Raw genomic sequence first — 16,215 nt, 5'->3', positions numbered from 1 at the left:
AGAAAAAGAGAGAGAGAGAGAGAGAGAGAAGTAATAAAAACAAGTGTACCCTATTCCTTTAAAAGCTAGGGTAAATTTAAAACCTATAATTGATAATTGAAGGTCTTTTCCGTGACTCTATAACACTCCAATACCACCTTGTTGTCAGTGTAAACAAGGGCATAGCCTGAAAGCACTGAGATCACCCGTAGCCTTCCTATCAAAAATCCTTAACCCAGTAACCTGCGGATGACCCAAATGCATTCAGTCTGTACCGGCAACTGCTTTGCTAACAGAAGAAAGTAGAAAAATAACTTTTAGAGGAAACCTCATTGTGAGCACATCTCACCAGTTCAGAACTATCCTAAGGCAAAAAGGTAGTTTACTAACTCAAAAATATTAAAGTATGGGACTATTCTGTTAGAAAAAGATGATTTAACATTAACCACTGATAATTCCCTTAACCCAGCAGGTTTCCTAACAGGGGATCTAAATCTTAATTAATTACCATACAAAGGTCCGACCAGACCTAGAAGGAACTCCCTTCAGGACAGGACGATAGATGGTTCCTCCCGCATGACTGAGGGAAAAAGCCACAATGGGTATTCAGTAAGTGATAGGGAAACTCTTATAGAAGTAGAGTTAGGAAAATTGCCTAATAGTTGGTAAGCTGTTTGCACTCAGCTAAGCCTTAAAGTACTTACAGAATCAGGAAGGAGTGGTCTATACCAATTCTAAGTTAATTTAAACTAAACAGTCTTATTAATAGCAAAGGATAATTGAAATCCCAAACTTATTAGGTTTTCAACAAAGGTAAAGTTTGCTAAAAGTTAGCAGTGTAATATGTATTATCCTAACTTCTAATCTTGTGGCCTTAGGCAGTCTAGTCCACAGACCTGAAGGAAGTTTGCTTTGGAAAAGAATGGTTATCATCTTGGGGGGAAAAAAAGGAGAGGGGGAGAATTTATATAAAAAGAGTGTTATATGGTAAATTATTATCCCAAAATAAATTAACTGGTTGTTTAAAGAAAGTGATGTTTACAGGAAGTCAGAAAATTGAGGCCTGTCGAAGATTGTGAAAGTCGTGAAAAATGCTATAAAAGGGAATTTATGCAAGAAATGTATAATTTAAAAGTAATTAGGCCTCCTGAATGTAAAACTATTGAAGAAACAGTTTATGTGCAAGGTGTATAAGGAAAGTAAAATATACTTTTGGTAAAAGGATAATAAGGAGGCATAGAATGTGGATTTTTACCTACATTAAAAGGTAAAAAAAAAAATTTGTTTTGAGGGTTTAAGCAAGTTTTAAAATGTTAATTGTAAAGGAAATTGTGTGTGTAACCATATTGGCTAAAGTTAAAGGGGTATCATCCAGTTTTTCTGTGAACTGGACATTAAAATAAAAGCACAATGGGTTATTCTTAAAACACTTACCTGGCTCTAACAAAATTTTATAAAAGGTTAAAAAGAGTCTATGGAAATCTTACCTTACGGTCAGACATGAAAATCGGATAAATATGTCTACAGGGTTTTATTAAAATTGAGTTTAATATTAATAATACACTAATATAAAGGTGAAATTTAGCTTATCTGGTATAATCATACAGGAAGCATTGTCAAATATAAAATGGTGTTTGGCTTTCTTTGGTCTAAAAACTAATAAAAATAGGTGCTAAAGGAAATTTCTCAGGAAGAAGGCACTAAGGACTATAAAGTCCACTGCTGGTGTCCCCCAGTTTTTTTTTTTTTTTTTTTGAGTCAGAGTTTCACTCTTGTTGCCCAGGCTAGAGTGCAATGGTGTGATCTCGGCTCACCGCAACCTCTGCCTCCCAGGTTCAAGCGATTCTCCTGCCTCAGCCTCCAGAGTAGCTGGGATTACAGGCATGTGCCACCAAGCCTGGCTAATTTTGTATTTTTTAGTAGAGACAAGGTTTCTCCATGTTGGCCAGGCTGGTCTCAAAACTCCCGACCTCAAGTGATCCGCCCGCCTCGGCCTCCCAAACTGCTGGGATTACAGGCGTGAGCCACTGCGCCCAGCCTGGTGTCCCCAAATTTAAAACAAAAGATCAGTTTCTCATAAATTATATACTTGGTTTATCTTCCACTTTCCTTTCCCTCAAAACTAAAAGTCTTTTAGCACAGGTACCACCCCTAGAATTTCTGGTAAACGAGCACTAGCCTGGGGATCACACTCTCATCAAAGGGTGGAAAGAAGGAAAACTCAAGCCAGCCTGGGAAGGACCCTACCTTGTGCTGCTAACCACCAAGACTATGGTTCGTACCACAGAAGCGGGATGGACACATCACACCCGAGTCAAGCAAGCACCATTATCATCAGAATCATGGACTATTGTTCCTGGATCAAGCCCCAACAAATTAAAGCTAAGAAAAGCTTAGTCTATCTTTTCCTTTCCTTTCCTAACACAGTGCCTATATCCATTACTATTCCTACCACTAGCAACTCTAACCCCACTTTAGAGCGTTTCTATGGTTTAGGAGCAGAGGTCACTGGAAAGGATCCTATAGGCGTCTTTAAGATGCGCTTTGTTCTCCCTGCTCTACCTCCTACAACTGCCCATTTCACAAACCTACAAAATAAAACTATGCCTCGCCTCATGCCAAATGACAAAAGCAAGGTCTCAGTAGTAGAAATAGGAGACCTAAGGCAAACCATAGCCATTGAAACAGGTTATAAAGATGTAAATGCCTGGTTAAAATGGATTAAATATTCTATTCACACTTTAAACAAAAGTAACTGTTACGCTTGTGCGCACGATAGGCCAGAGGCCCAGGTTGTTCCCTTTCCACTGGGATGGTCCTCAAATCAAGTGGACATGGAGTGCATGGTAGCTTTTTCAAGATTCTACCGCCTGGAATAACAAATTGTGCTAAGCTCTTTCTCTGCTATTTCCTGAAGTCCAACACCCTGCAGGTCAGCCCCCAAGGGCCATCCAGCCTCCATCTTCCAAAACCAATTTTACCTCGTGTCTCCAACAACAAGGGGAAAAATTTGGCATTTCTTGGAGACTTAACAGGATGCAGTGAAGTTAGGCACTTCCAAGAGGTGACCTGTCAATCTGCCCTTATTCATCCCTGAGCGGATTGTATGGTGGTATTATGGAAGATCTTTACTGGACACTCTGCCAAATAATTAGAGCAGTACTTATGCTCTAGTTCAATTGGCTATCCCTTTCACTCTGGTATTTCATCAACCCAAGGAAGGAAAAATAAGACATCGTAAAGCAAGAGAAGCTCCTTATGGGTCTTTCAACTCTCATGTCTATTTAGATACAATTGGAATCCCACAGGGAATACCAGATCAATTTAAAGCCCGAAATCAAATAGCTGCAGGATTTGAGTCAATATTTTGGTGGGTGACAATTAACATAGATTGGATAAACTACACCTATTACAACCAACAGCAATTTATTAACTACACTAGAGATGCTGTTAAAGCAATAGCTGAGCAATTAGGGACTAACTGCCAGATGGCTTGGGAAGATAGGATAGCCTTGGACATGATATTAGCAGAAAGAGGAGGAGTTTGCATCATGATTAAAACTGAATGTTGTACCTTCATCCCAAACAACACTGCCCCTAATGGAAGTATAACAAAGGCATTGCAAGGTCTGACTGCTCTGTCCAATGAGTTAGCCAGCAACTCAGGGGTAAATGACCCCTTTACAGGATGGCTATAAAAGTGGTTCGGTAAATGTAAAGGAATAACAGCCTCAATTCTTATTTCCCTCACAGCTGTAATGGGTGTACTTATTCTTGTTGGGTGCTGTGTCATACCATGCATCTGTGGGTTGGTGCAGAGTAAGTGCTCATAGAAATGGCACTTACTAAAACCTCCCTTAACTATCCTCCACCTTATCTAGAGAAGCTTCTTCTTTTGGAAAATCGAGCAGAACCAAGCCAAGGCATGTTAAGGAAGTTTGAAGAGCAAGAGCTGTAAGGAAAATGCAAGAGGAGGGGACCGTTAGATACGAGTTCTGAATTTCTCTTCAAAGAATCAATATGTCAGTATGTTCAATTCTTTGCCTTCTACTTTTAAACTTAACTTCCTCGTAAAGCAACCTTTTCTGATTACCCTCTCCACCCTGACTCATTCTGACTACCCGCTCATTCTCCACCCTGACTCATTCTGACTACCCGCTCATTCTCCACCCTGACTCATTCCGATTTCCTGCTCTGCCACAACCATTTTTCCCGCCAAACCACTCATCCCATCACTCTCTTTAAATTAGCCAATTGGAATTAGTTTAGCCCGTGCAGTCTAACCCTAGCCAACAGGGGAACGACACAGCCGCAGAGGCCACATGCGTCAGGAATAAGTCCCCTTTTCCTCCCTTGTCCAGGTGTGCGCTCACCATTGCTCCATCTGTGAGGGCACACCCTTCTATAGAAGGAAAACTGCCTTGCTGAAAAGAAAAAAAGAAAATTTTGTATTCGAGTGCTGTTTTTTTTTTTTGTGGCACTGAAACTTTATTTATAACACATCTTTTTCATATTTGAACTACTTCAAGTGGATTAGTATAAGCCTCTTCAAGATCTAGAACCAATTTTCAACACTTTCACTGGGTATCTTTCCCAAAATGATAGCCATGCTTGCAGTTGCATTATCAACTGTCTCATCACACATTGCTGAAGCTGAAGCAATCACAATGTCTTGTAACATTTCAATATTTAAATGTAATGTCTGTTTCTACATAAAAGCCTACATACAACACTATTCCTCCCTGCTTCCCTTCACTCATCAACACACATCTTGAAACCTGTATGACTTCTTAACTGGCCCAATGACTCAAATAGGTTCCCATCTCATAAATCTTTCCCCTGGTAATTTACCTATTAGATTGTATTTAATTTTCAGCACCCCATATTATTTTCTCAAATTAAAAAAATGAACAAACTGAAGCTTAAAGAGGTTACAAGTGTGTATGCAGCCACAATCTCAGTCTAGGATTAAAATTAGGTCTATCTCCTCCAATGCCCCTAATTCTTAACCCTCTCTTATACCACATCCTTAGCTAAACAATTCTTGCATGATGTTTCTGATTCAAAGCCCGGTGCTGCCACATATTAACAGTGTAATCTTAAGGAACCTCAGATGCTGTGACAATAAAACAGGGGTAAGGTACTTACCTTGAAAATGTGGAAGGACTAAATGAGAAAACACAAAAAACACATAGCACAGTGCCTAGCACTTAACATAGGAAACACTCAAGAAATGTTATTATTATTATATTCATCCAAAACACAAGTCAATAATTGTTCTCTGTAAGGGCCAAACAGTAAATATTTTAGGCTTTGCAAACCAGTCAGTCTGCATTACACCAAAACCAGGGAGCAAGCTGGATTTGGCCCATGGGACATAGTTTGCCAACTCCTATTCTACAGCAGCGTTCTTCAACCTCAGCAGTACTGACATTTGGGGCTGGATAAATCTTTGTTGTGAGGCTGTCATGGGGATTGCAAGATGTTTAGCAGCATCCTTGGTCTCCACCCACTAGATGCCAGTAGCATCTCTCAAGTTGTGACAAGTAAAAAACCTTCTTGGGGGCAAAATCACCCCTAGTTGAGAAACACTGGCCCAGAGCAATTAAACATATAAAGATGTAGCTTGAATTTTCTAACAAATACCCTCACCAGGTAGAAAAATAATTTAACGCACTATATTTATACTCACTTAGCTAAAATTCCCACACTTAGCAATAACTTTATAACTTCTGTGATACACACGGCTGTGGTTGAAAAGTAGAGTTCTTTGTCTGATGTCCTTGTGTATCTTAAAGCTATGGTATAGGCTGCAGCCATCAGGGTCATCACTGCCAAGCAGTATAACTTGAATAATAAAGTGACATTGTCTGGAAAATACGTGCAACAAAGACATTACTTAGTAGACAATATATGTATATATAAGTTAATAAACTAGTTATAGCCCAAAAATACCTTCCAATTCCAAGCACAAAATATTTTCTAAAACTCATGTTTAAAAATTTTTTTCAAAACAATGTTTGCCAATTACATGAGCGTGTACACACCCACACACACACACACACAAACACAGCTGACTTTAAACATCAGCCAATTAGGCATAAGTTTTGTTCCTGGGGAGTGTCCCAATTGCAAGACTATGTAGCATACTGATTCTAGTTCAGGATGTTATAAATTACATTATATATATATTGTTGGTGGTGGTGGTGAGTTTTTTTGGAGACAGGGTCTCACTCTGTCCCCCAGGTTGGAGTACAGTGGCGTGATCTCAGCTCACTGCAACCTCCGCCTCCCAGGTTCAAGCAATTCTCGTGCCTCAGCCTCTCCGGACTATAGGCATGCACTACCATGGCCAGGCAATTTTTTGCATTTTTAGTAGAGATGGGGTTTCCCCATGTTGGCCAGGCTGGTCTCTAACTCCTGACCTCAAGTGATCCGCCCGCCTCCGCCTCCTGAAGTGCTGGAATTACAGGTGCGAGCCACCATGCCAGACATATATTTTAGGACAGGGTCTCACTCTGTCACCCAGGCTGGAGTGCAGTGGCATGATCTTGATGTGATCTCAGCTCACTGCAAACTCCACCTCCCGGGTTCAAGCAATTCTCCCGCCTTAGCCTCCTGAGCAGCTGGGATTACAGGCACCCGCCACTACGCCCAGCTAATTTTTGTATTTTTAGTAGGGAAGAGGTTTCACCATGTTGGCCAGGCTGGTCTCGAACTCCTGACCTCAGGTGATCCACCCACCTCGGCCTCCCAAAGGGCTGGGATTACAGGCATTAGCCACCACGCCTGGCCCCAGCACATATTTTAAATATTTTTATGATTACAAACTTGTGGATGCAAAGCATGAAACCAACTGCAGCAATGTATATTCTAGATTTAAAGGCAGCAGAAAGAAAATAATAATTGAGAAATGAGTGGGGCTTAATATAAAACTTTTTCACAATAGGAACTTACATCTAGCCACTCATTTCATTGCATTATACAAAACAATAATTCATAACACAGGAAAAGAATATTAAGAACACAGCTCTATAAAACTAGAAACGCAGGAAACATATAAATACTCAATTCAAGAATTGCCTGCAAGTATATCTGAGCAGCAGCCATCTCTCAGGCACCAGAGCCTGTCCAAGACCTTTGGTAAAACCGTAAGCAGTGGGTACCAAGTCTCCCTCATACTTCCTTATTCCCAGACCTGCTCGGGTACTGCCATCACCCAAGGATCAAACTATTTCTACTTTCCTTACCCACCTCCCACCTATTGTCCCCCAGTTCCCCTTAATCTTCATTCAAATCTTTAGGCTCAAGGTTAAACAGGGATCAGCAAATTTTTCTGTAAAGGGCCAGAAACAAATATTTTAGGCTTTCCAGAGCCATACTTTGACAACTCCAGGTTAAGAACCAGAAGGACACCAGGTGACTCCAGCCTGCTACTTTAACTACATTATATGCTGAGTACGATTTTGTTCACTGCTTTGGGAGCCTAATCACAATTCAAAGACTGTTTTCATAGGGAAATAAAACAGGAGTTTCAAACAGATTATCTTTAGATACAGTATGGTTGGAACTTACAAGGAAACAGGTTCTTCAATATAAACATTTTCCCGAGTGAATTAAAGAATATTTTCTGAATTGTAGGCAAGTTTTTAAGATCATTTCAGGTTTTAAATAAAAAGTAAAACAGAAGAAATAGTTTTTAACTGCTTAAACTTTCTTTCCAAAAGATCTGAGGAGCCAAAAATCAGTATTTATATAAAAGGAAGTGAAGGAGACCACTATGATACTCCTTTTGTTCTAAGACTTTCCTACACAAGGGAAAAAATATGACTTCAAAAATAAACAGCAATAACCTTTAATCAGTAGAAGAGAAGGCACTTCCCATCTTCTAGATAAAGGGTGAACAAACTATATATGTCGCTAGTTTACATGAGGCCTGTGAACTCATGATGGTTTTACATTTTTAAATGGCTGATAAAAAATGTAATAACATCGTGTGATACGTGAAAATTGCATGAAATTCAAATTTTAGTGTCCATGAATAGTTTTATTAGAACATAGCCATGCTCATTTGTTTCTAAATTATCCAGGCTACTTTTTTTCCCTACAACAGCAGATCTGAGTAGTTATGACAAGAGACTATCCAGCCCTTCACAGGAAAAGTTTGCCATCTCATGTCCTAGATTATCAACACTTTCATAAATAAGAGAAGTTAGGGCTGATAAACTAAAAAGTACTTTATTTTAGCTATTGTACAGGTTCCTGATTCCAAAAACAACATAGTGAATATTTAAACACTAAACCAAATATTGATAGCCTACAAACATATTCTGACTTGTAATAGTGTCATTAACTTGAAAAAATACCTTTTTGCATAGTGATTATATGGGAATATATATTATATTCTTGAAAATAACTACTGATCTAAGTGGAAGGGTAATCAAGTAAGTTTAGGTATGTGCAAAACAAATTGGGCTTTGACATGGAATACCAGTTTTAAACGTATTCCAACTTTTAAATACTAAATGTTTTTAAGTACGATTTTCTCTGGCAGTTTAACATCAGACCGAACTATTTCTTGTTCACTCCATTCACCAATTCTCCAGTATAAAACTTCAGTTATTAGCTATTTCAATTATTTCAGGGTAATATCAAAAGTCCATATGTAATCACTTCAAATTGGGCAAATAATTCAAATCACACCCAATGCCAGTAACTATAAACCTAGCCCACAACTCAACTGGCAGCCACATTTTAACCCTGCATTGTTCCCTGCTTTTCACGAAGTTCTGTTAGCTCCCACATAGTGTTTGTGTGGAAATGTCCCCCAAAAGAAACTTACAGTTTAAAATGTTTTTTTCAGTTATGTTTTACTATAGTTTATGGGGACATTATTTGTAATACCTAAGAACTTAGAAATTCAGGAAGTCTCAGATAAATCTTTTGTGGATATTCGGAAACTATGGAAACTGTAATTTTGTTAGGATTACAATCAAGGCTCAACAAGTATGTATTGGCAATAAGCCTAAACCTTTACATTGTTGCAGCTATTTCAAGTAATGATTTGACTTCTGTAATTTATAAGTTTTCGTTCGGATCAATTTTGCTATCCCCATTCCATTTTAGTTATCAAAACAATTCTATTTCTGTTTCCTTTATTTCCTGTGTTGCTACAAAAAAAGGTTTTTAAGATTGGACTTATTTGAAATGAAACAGAAAGAAGACATAAGAGAAGCATATGCAACTAAAGATAATGCCCCTGGGCAGGGCCTGATGATAAACATGGAACCCGCAACAGGGAAAATATCTTGACACCCACGCAAGAAGATATTCCTTAGGTATTCGTTCAATATTTATTCAAGGGTGAAGCCAAGTGCTCTGTGGAGGACGGGTGGAGCAAGAATCCGGGTGTTGCCCAACTTCTCCTAGTTAATGCACCACAGTCAAAGAATCCACCTCTGGTCCCAACTTACACACACTGCTCAGCAAAAAGTGGTGCGGAGTCAATTAGACTCGCTCTCCTTAAATGTCAATTAGTCAACAAATACGCCTTCACCCGAATGTGCCATCCCTTAGGAGGAGGGAGGTGGATCTCAGCTTCCACCCCAAATATCAGAGTGTTCCTTCCAACTGCATACAGTATTCTCTATAATTACACACAGCATACAGGTGGGAACTGTTAACGACTGTTATCTTCCTTTCGTTACGATTTCAGTGCTGTTTTGACGCCCTAGTGATGTCTTTAGTGGTTGTTGCACGGCCCAGCCGCCGCGTGGGATCTGCGCCCGGAGCCTGCCTTTAAGCCTCTGAGCATCCACAGGGCAGGAGGCGCAGAGGAGACCGGAGCCGCGGGGCCAGGGCCAAGAACTGTTCTGCCTTGCTGGGTAATGCGGTCCAGCCCCGGACCCACGCCCTGGCCCCTCTCCGGGTCCGCCGCAGCCCCGGCCTGTCAGAATTCGGTTCCCATTCACTCCCAGCTAGTGGAGGTCAGTGCGGTCTCTGACTGCCGACCTGCCCAGCGCGGAGTCAGCCGCGGAGACTGCAGCCGCAGCGGGAGGCCGGCTGCCCTGACTGCCGGGAGCGGCTCCACGCAAACTCCTGACGCCTCAGCCTGGCCCCAGAGGCAGTGGGCAACCAGGGTGCTTCGCTGCCCGACAGGGGCTGACCAGCGCAGATACTCGCCCGCCGCCGCCCCCAGCGGACTCCCCACTCCCAGCAGCCCCAGTTCTCACCTCTCGGGGCAGCCATGGTTCCCCGACAGCCCCGCGCGGAACTGACGCCCGCCCCCTCCGCGCCCCCGCGCAGGACACCGGGGACCGCCCCTTGTGGTCATAGAGACGAAGCCGCTCGGCCTAGAGCGCCTCGCCGGCCTCCCGGTCGGCCACGCACTAAAACTGGGCTCAGGAATCCAAGCGACACCCCAAAATGGGGAGAACGCGGATCGAAGGGCGGCCTTCCCTGCCGCGTCCTAGGTGACAGGTGTGTGAAATTCGGTTGGGAAGGTGGTCCTGTAAACTGCGGCTCCCCGCCGGCTAAGGAAGTTGAGTGAAGAGAGCGTTGCCTTCTGGGAATCGTAGTCCTCACAAAGGTGTGAGTAGGCAGCAAATAAGGATTTGAGTTTAGCCTTGGGGATTCACTCCTGTCAAAGCTGTTAGAGAAGCTCCCAGAACTCGTAAAGTAACAGAAACTACTTGCGGCAACATTTGTAACTTCCACCTAGCTCATTATCTTCCACTGTTACCTTGCGTTCTAGATAAGTTATAATTTATGCTACATATTTTTTTTCTTTTTATTATTATTATTATTATTATTATTATTATACTTTAGGCTCTATGGTACATGTGCGCAACGTGCAGGTAAGTTACATATGTATACATGTGCCATGCTGGTGTGCTGCACCCACCAACTCGTCATCTAGCATTAGGTATATCTCCCAATGCCATCCCTCCCCCCTCCCCCCACCCCACAACAGTCCCAGAAGTGTGATGTTCCCCTTCCTGTGTCCGTGTGTTCTCATTGTTCAATTCCCACCTATGAGTGAGAATATGCAGTGTTTGGTTTTTTGTTCTTGCGATAGTTTACTGAGAATGATGATTTCCAATTTCATCCATGTCCCTACAAAGGACGTGAACTCATCATTTTTTATGGCTGCATAGTATTCCATGGTGTATATGTGCCACATTTTCTTAATCCAGTCTATCATTGTTGGACATTTGGGTTGGTTCCAAGTCTTTGCTATTGTGAATAATGCCGCAATAAACATACGTGTGCATGTGTCTTTATAGCAGCATGATTTATAGTCCTTTGGGTATATACCCAGTAATGGGATGGCTGGGTCAAATGGAATTTCTAGTTCTAGATCCCTGAGGAATCGCCACACTGACTTCCACAAGGGTTGAACTAGTTTACAGTCCCACCAGCAGTGTAAAAGTGTTCCTATTTCTCCACATCCTCTCCAGCACCTGTTGTTTCCTGACTTTTTAATGATTGCCATTCTAACTGGTCTGAGATGGTATCTCATTGTGGTTTTGATTTCCATTTCTCTGATGGCCAGTGATGGTGAGCATTTTTTCATGTGTTTTTTGGCTGCATAAATGTCTTCTTTTGAGAAGTGTCTGTTCATGTCCTTTGCCCACTTTTTGATGGGGTTGTTTGTTTTTTTCTTGTAAATTTGTTGGAGTTCATTGTAGATTCTGGATATTAGCCCTTTGTCAGATGAGTAGGTTGCGAAAATTTTCTCCCATTTTGTAGGTTGCCTGTTCACTCTGATGGTAGTTTCCTTTGCTGTGCAGAAGCTCTTTAGTTTAATTAGATCCCATTTGTCAATTTTGGCTTTTGTTGCCATTGCTTTTGGTGTTTTAGACATGAAGTCCTTGCCCACGCCTATGTCCTGAATGCTATTGCCTAGGTTTTCTTCTAGGGTTTTTATGGTTTTAGGTCTAACATTTAAGTCTTTAATCCATCTTGAATTGATTTTTGTATAAGGTGTAAGGAAGGGATCCAGTTTCAGCTTTCTACATATGGCTAGCCAGTTTTCCCAGCACCATTTATTAAATAGGGAATCCTTTCCCCATTTCTTGTTTTTGTCAGGTTTGTCAAAGATCAGATAGTTATAGATATGTGGCATTATTTCTGATGGCGCTAGCAAGATTAATAAAGAAAAAAAGAGAGAAGAATCAAATAGATGCAATAAAAAATGATAAAGGGGATCTCACCACCAATCCCACAGAAATACAAACTACCATCAGAGAATATTACAAACACCTCTACGCAAATAAACTAGAAAATCTAGAAGAAATGGATAAATTCCTCAACACATACACCCTCCCAAGACTAAACCAGGAAGAAGTTGAATCTCTGAATAGACCAATAACAGGCTCTAAAATTGTGGCAATAATCAATAGCTTACCAACCAAAAAAAGTCCAGGACCAGATGGGTTCACAGCCGAATTCTACCAGAGGTACAAGGAGGAGCTGGTACCATTCCTTCTGAAACTATTCCAATCAATAGAAAAAGAGGGAATCCTCCCTAACTCATTTTATGAGGCCAGCATCATCCTGATACCAAAGCCTGGCAGAGACACAACAAAAAAAGAGAATTTTAGAGCAATATCCTTGATGAACATTGATGCAAAAATCCTCAATAAAATACTGGCAAACCGAATCCAGCAGCACATCAAAAAGCTTATCCACCATGATCAAGTGGGCTTCATCCCTGGGATGCAAGGCTGGTTCAATATACGCAAATCAATAAATGTAATCCAGCATATAAACAGAACCAAAGTCAAAAACCACATGAGTATCTCAATAGATGCAGAAAAGGCCTTTGACAAAATTCAACAACCCTTCATGCTAAAAACTCTCAATAAATTAGGTATTGATGGGTCGTATCTCAAAATAATAAGAGCTATTTATGACAAACCCACAGCCAATATCATACTGAATGGGCAAAAACTGGAAGCATTCCCTTTGAAAACTGGCACAAGACAGGGATGCCCTCTCTCACCACTTCTATTCAACATAGTGTTGGAAGTTCTGGCCAGGGCAATTAGGCAAGAGAAGGAAATCAAGGGTATTCAATTAGGAAAAGAGGAAGTCAAATTGTCCCTGTTTGCAGATGACATGATAGTATATCTAGAAAACCCCATTGTCTCAGCCCAAAATCTCCTTAAGCTGATAAGCAACTTCAGCAAAGTCTCAGGATACAAAATCAATGTACAAAAATCACAAGCATTCCTATACATCAATAACAGACAGAGAGCCAAATCATGAGTGAACTCCCATTCACAATTGCTTCAAAGAGAAAAAAATACCTAGGAATCCAACTTACAAGGGATGTGAAGGACCTCTTCAAGGAGAACTACAAACCACTGCTCAAGGAAATAAAAGAGGATACAAACAAATGGAAGAAGCATTCCATGCTCATGGGTAGGAAGAATCAATATCATGAAAATAGCCATCCTTCCCAAGGTAATTTACAGATTCAATGCCATCCCCATCAAGTTACCAATGACTTTCTTCACAGAATTGGAAAAAACTACTTTAAAGTTCATATGGAACCAAAAAAGAGCCCACATCGCCAAGTCAATCGTAAGCCAAAAGAACAAAGCTGGAGGCATCACGCTACCTGACTTCAAACTACACTACAAGGCTACAGTAACCAAAACAGCATGGTACTGGTACCAAAACAGAGATATAGATCAATGGAATTTATGCTACATATTGTTAAGAAGTCTTGCGCCTGTTCCATATCGTCAGCATTGTCATTGATTTTATTTACCCAGCCAGACATTCTAACTAATGATCTTCGCACAACAAAAGGGCCTTTAAAAAATCAGATGTATCAGCCGGGCGTGGTGGCTCACGCCTGTAATCCCAGCACTTTGGGAAGTCGAGGCAGAGGGATCACCTAAGGTCAGGAGTTCGAGACCAGCCTGGCCAATATGGCAAAACCCCGTCTTTACTAAAAATACAAAAAATCAGCCGGGCGTGGTGGCACGCACTGGTAATCCCAGCTACTCAGGAGGCCAAAGTGGGAGAATCACTTGAACCCAGGAGATTGCAGTGAGCCAAGATCGCGCCCCTGTACTCCAGCCTGGGCGACACAGTGAGACTTCTTCTCAAAAAAAAAAAAAAAAAGATGTATCAACAGGCATTTTAACCACTATAATCTCCACTTTCACTAGGGGATGTTAATTAGCTATCATAATTGATATTAGAAATAATTCATTGGTGAAATGATGTTCAAGATATGTGGATTGGTTTAAAATAATATGAAAATACCTCAGCACTTACAGGAATAGGGATGCAAGATTCTGAGCTGCCCAGCAGCCCACACCTTCTGCAGCATGTTCTTTCTCCAAAATTGTCCTTTTAGAGGGTTGGTTATATACCATTGTCTTGTTAAATATACATATAGATATATCTGGTCTGTTAACATTATTGGAACATTTTGCATGCCTTATTAGCATCATATTAATATTGGAAGGGGCTCCCAGGAGACCAGAGTTGACTTTGTAGAGGCAGACATTTGATTAATCTCATTTTGTAATAGTGTTGGACTTTTCCTCTACCTGGTAGTTAGTGTGCTCACTGCTGCTAATCTTCCCTTACTGTAATTGATACAGTTTCCACTAGTAGAATTATTCAGTTCTCTACTGTGTATGTACTTATGCATACATTTAAACAGAATATTCATATCTGTACTTGAAATTAATTTTAAAAATTAAAAATAATCCTCTGCTTTGTATGGTTTATCTTGTCCCATTTTGGACTATCATTATAGTGTCAACTTACCTCAATTAAGTATAATTTCTAAATGCTCAATTTGTTCCAAAAGGCCCTTGTAAGCCTGCCTCTGTTTTTAAGTCTGCACCAGCTGTTTTTATTTTTTTTTTTTTTTTTGTCTTTTTTTCTTCTTGTAGAGATTGTGGGTGGGGGCGTCTCACTTTGTTGCCCAGGCTAGTTCTTGAACTCCCCACCTAAAACAATCCTCCCACCTCAGCCCCCCAAAGTTCTGGGATTATAGGTGTGAACCACCACACCTGGCCTGCACTAGCTTTTTGAAGCATGTTTTAATTTCTGGCAACAAGAGGTTTTGTTTTTTCCTGTCCTAGGTGGTAGAATCAACTAGGAATGATCATTCCTTCTGGTGAGGAAGAGCATTTTACACACACACACACACACACACACACACACACACACACACACAGATCCCAGTTAAAGTGGTGGGTCAAATGCTGCTGAGCCATTTTTGTGGCATTTCTGGTTCACATAACATCATGCTGTTGAATCCTACTTTTCTTATACATTTTTATTGCCTCAAAAGACTATTGTACTTCATTGGCATCAACCTTAACTAGATTTTGATGCCTCTTTGTCCTAACCCAGATAGCCCAAGACCAACAGGGACAAACCTGTCAAACTATAGTCTGACAAAGTTGAGCTTACTGATGCCTTCTGATATAAAGTGGATATTTGTCCCTGCCCAGATTGAATTGTAATCCTCAATGTTGGAGGTGGGGCCTGGTGGGAGTTCTGGATCATGAGGACAGAACCCTCATGAATGGCTTGGGGCATCCCCTTAGTGATAAGTGAGCTCTTGCTCTGAGTTCACAGGTGATCTGGTGTTTTAAAAGTCTCTCTCTCTCTTTCTCTCTCTCTCTTCTGCTCTGGCCATGTGATGTGCCTGCTCCCACTTCGCCTTCCGCCATGAGTAAAAGCTACCTGAGGCCTACCCAGAAGCATATGCCAGCGCTGTGTTTCCTGTACAGCCTGCAGAATCATGAGCCAATTAAACCTATTTTCTTATACATTACTCAGGCTCAGGTATTTCTTTATAGCACTGCAAGAACCACCTAAAACACATTCCAATGAGGGAAACTGAACACCAGAGGTATCTCAGGAAACAAAGAAAAAGATAAATTTATAGAATTTTAGGGAAGGATGGGATTAGGTGAAATTTAAAGGAAGCAGTGTTTGATAAACTCAAAGCAGGACTATATGTATCCAATAGGGACTGTAGAACAGTCTCAGGATCCTGTTTCTTGAAAACTACAAGGTTACCATAGATGTGGAATGTTGTATTCAGGAGCCCCTTAATTGAGGCTGCTTCTTTGTATGAAAATGTTGTAGATCCCCCCAAGCAAAAGTAGGGTGTTTCATTCTTACTGATGTAATTTCAAGCAGCAAGTTTTCCCAGAGTATATGATTTTAGAGAACAAAGTTTTTCAGTGA

The 16,215-nt window shown here is 40.9% G+C and overlaps 1 protein-coding gene across 3 annotated transcripts in view; it reads right to left on the bottom strand.

The window, feature by feature from the left end:
• The window catches only part of SLC35A1 (solute carrier family 35 member A1), a 39,517-nt gene extending 29,190 nt beyond the window's left edge, over positions 1–10,327 (bottom strand). Inside the window, exons 1-2 of one of the 3 annotated variants that reach the window (XM_054556972.2) lie at positions 10,212–10,310; positions 5,672–5,849 (exon numbers count right to left, since the gene is read on the bottom strand). In XM_054556972.2, the coding sequence (XP_054412947.1) occupies positions 5,672–5,849; positions 10,212–10,227 (194 nt within the window). In that variant the 5' untranslated portion in view covers positions 10,228–10,310. 3 annotated transcript variants of the gene reach the window in all.
• Between the last annotated feature and the right edge of the window lie 5,888 nt (positions 10,328–16,215).

The sequence above is a fragment of the Pongo abelii genome, chromosome 5 (genome assembly GCF_028885655.2).
Source record: "Pongo abelii isolate AG06213 chromosome 5, NHGRI_mPonAbe1-v2.0_pri, whole genome shotgun sequence".
In the NCBI taxonomy this organism is placed as follows: domain Eukaryota; kingdom Metazoa; phylum Chordata; class Mammalia; order Primates; family Hominidae; genus Pongo; species Pongo abelii.
This window is presented reverse-complemented; position numbering and strand designations above follow the sequence as displayed.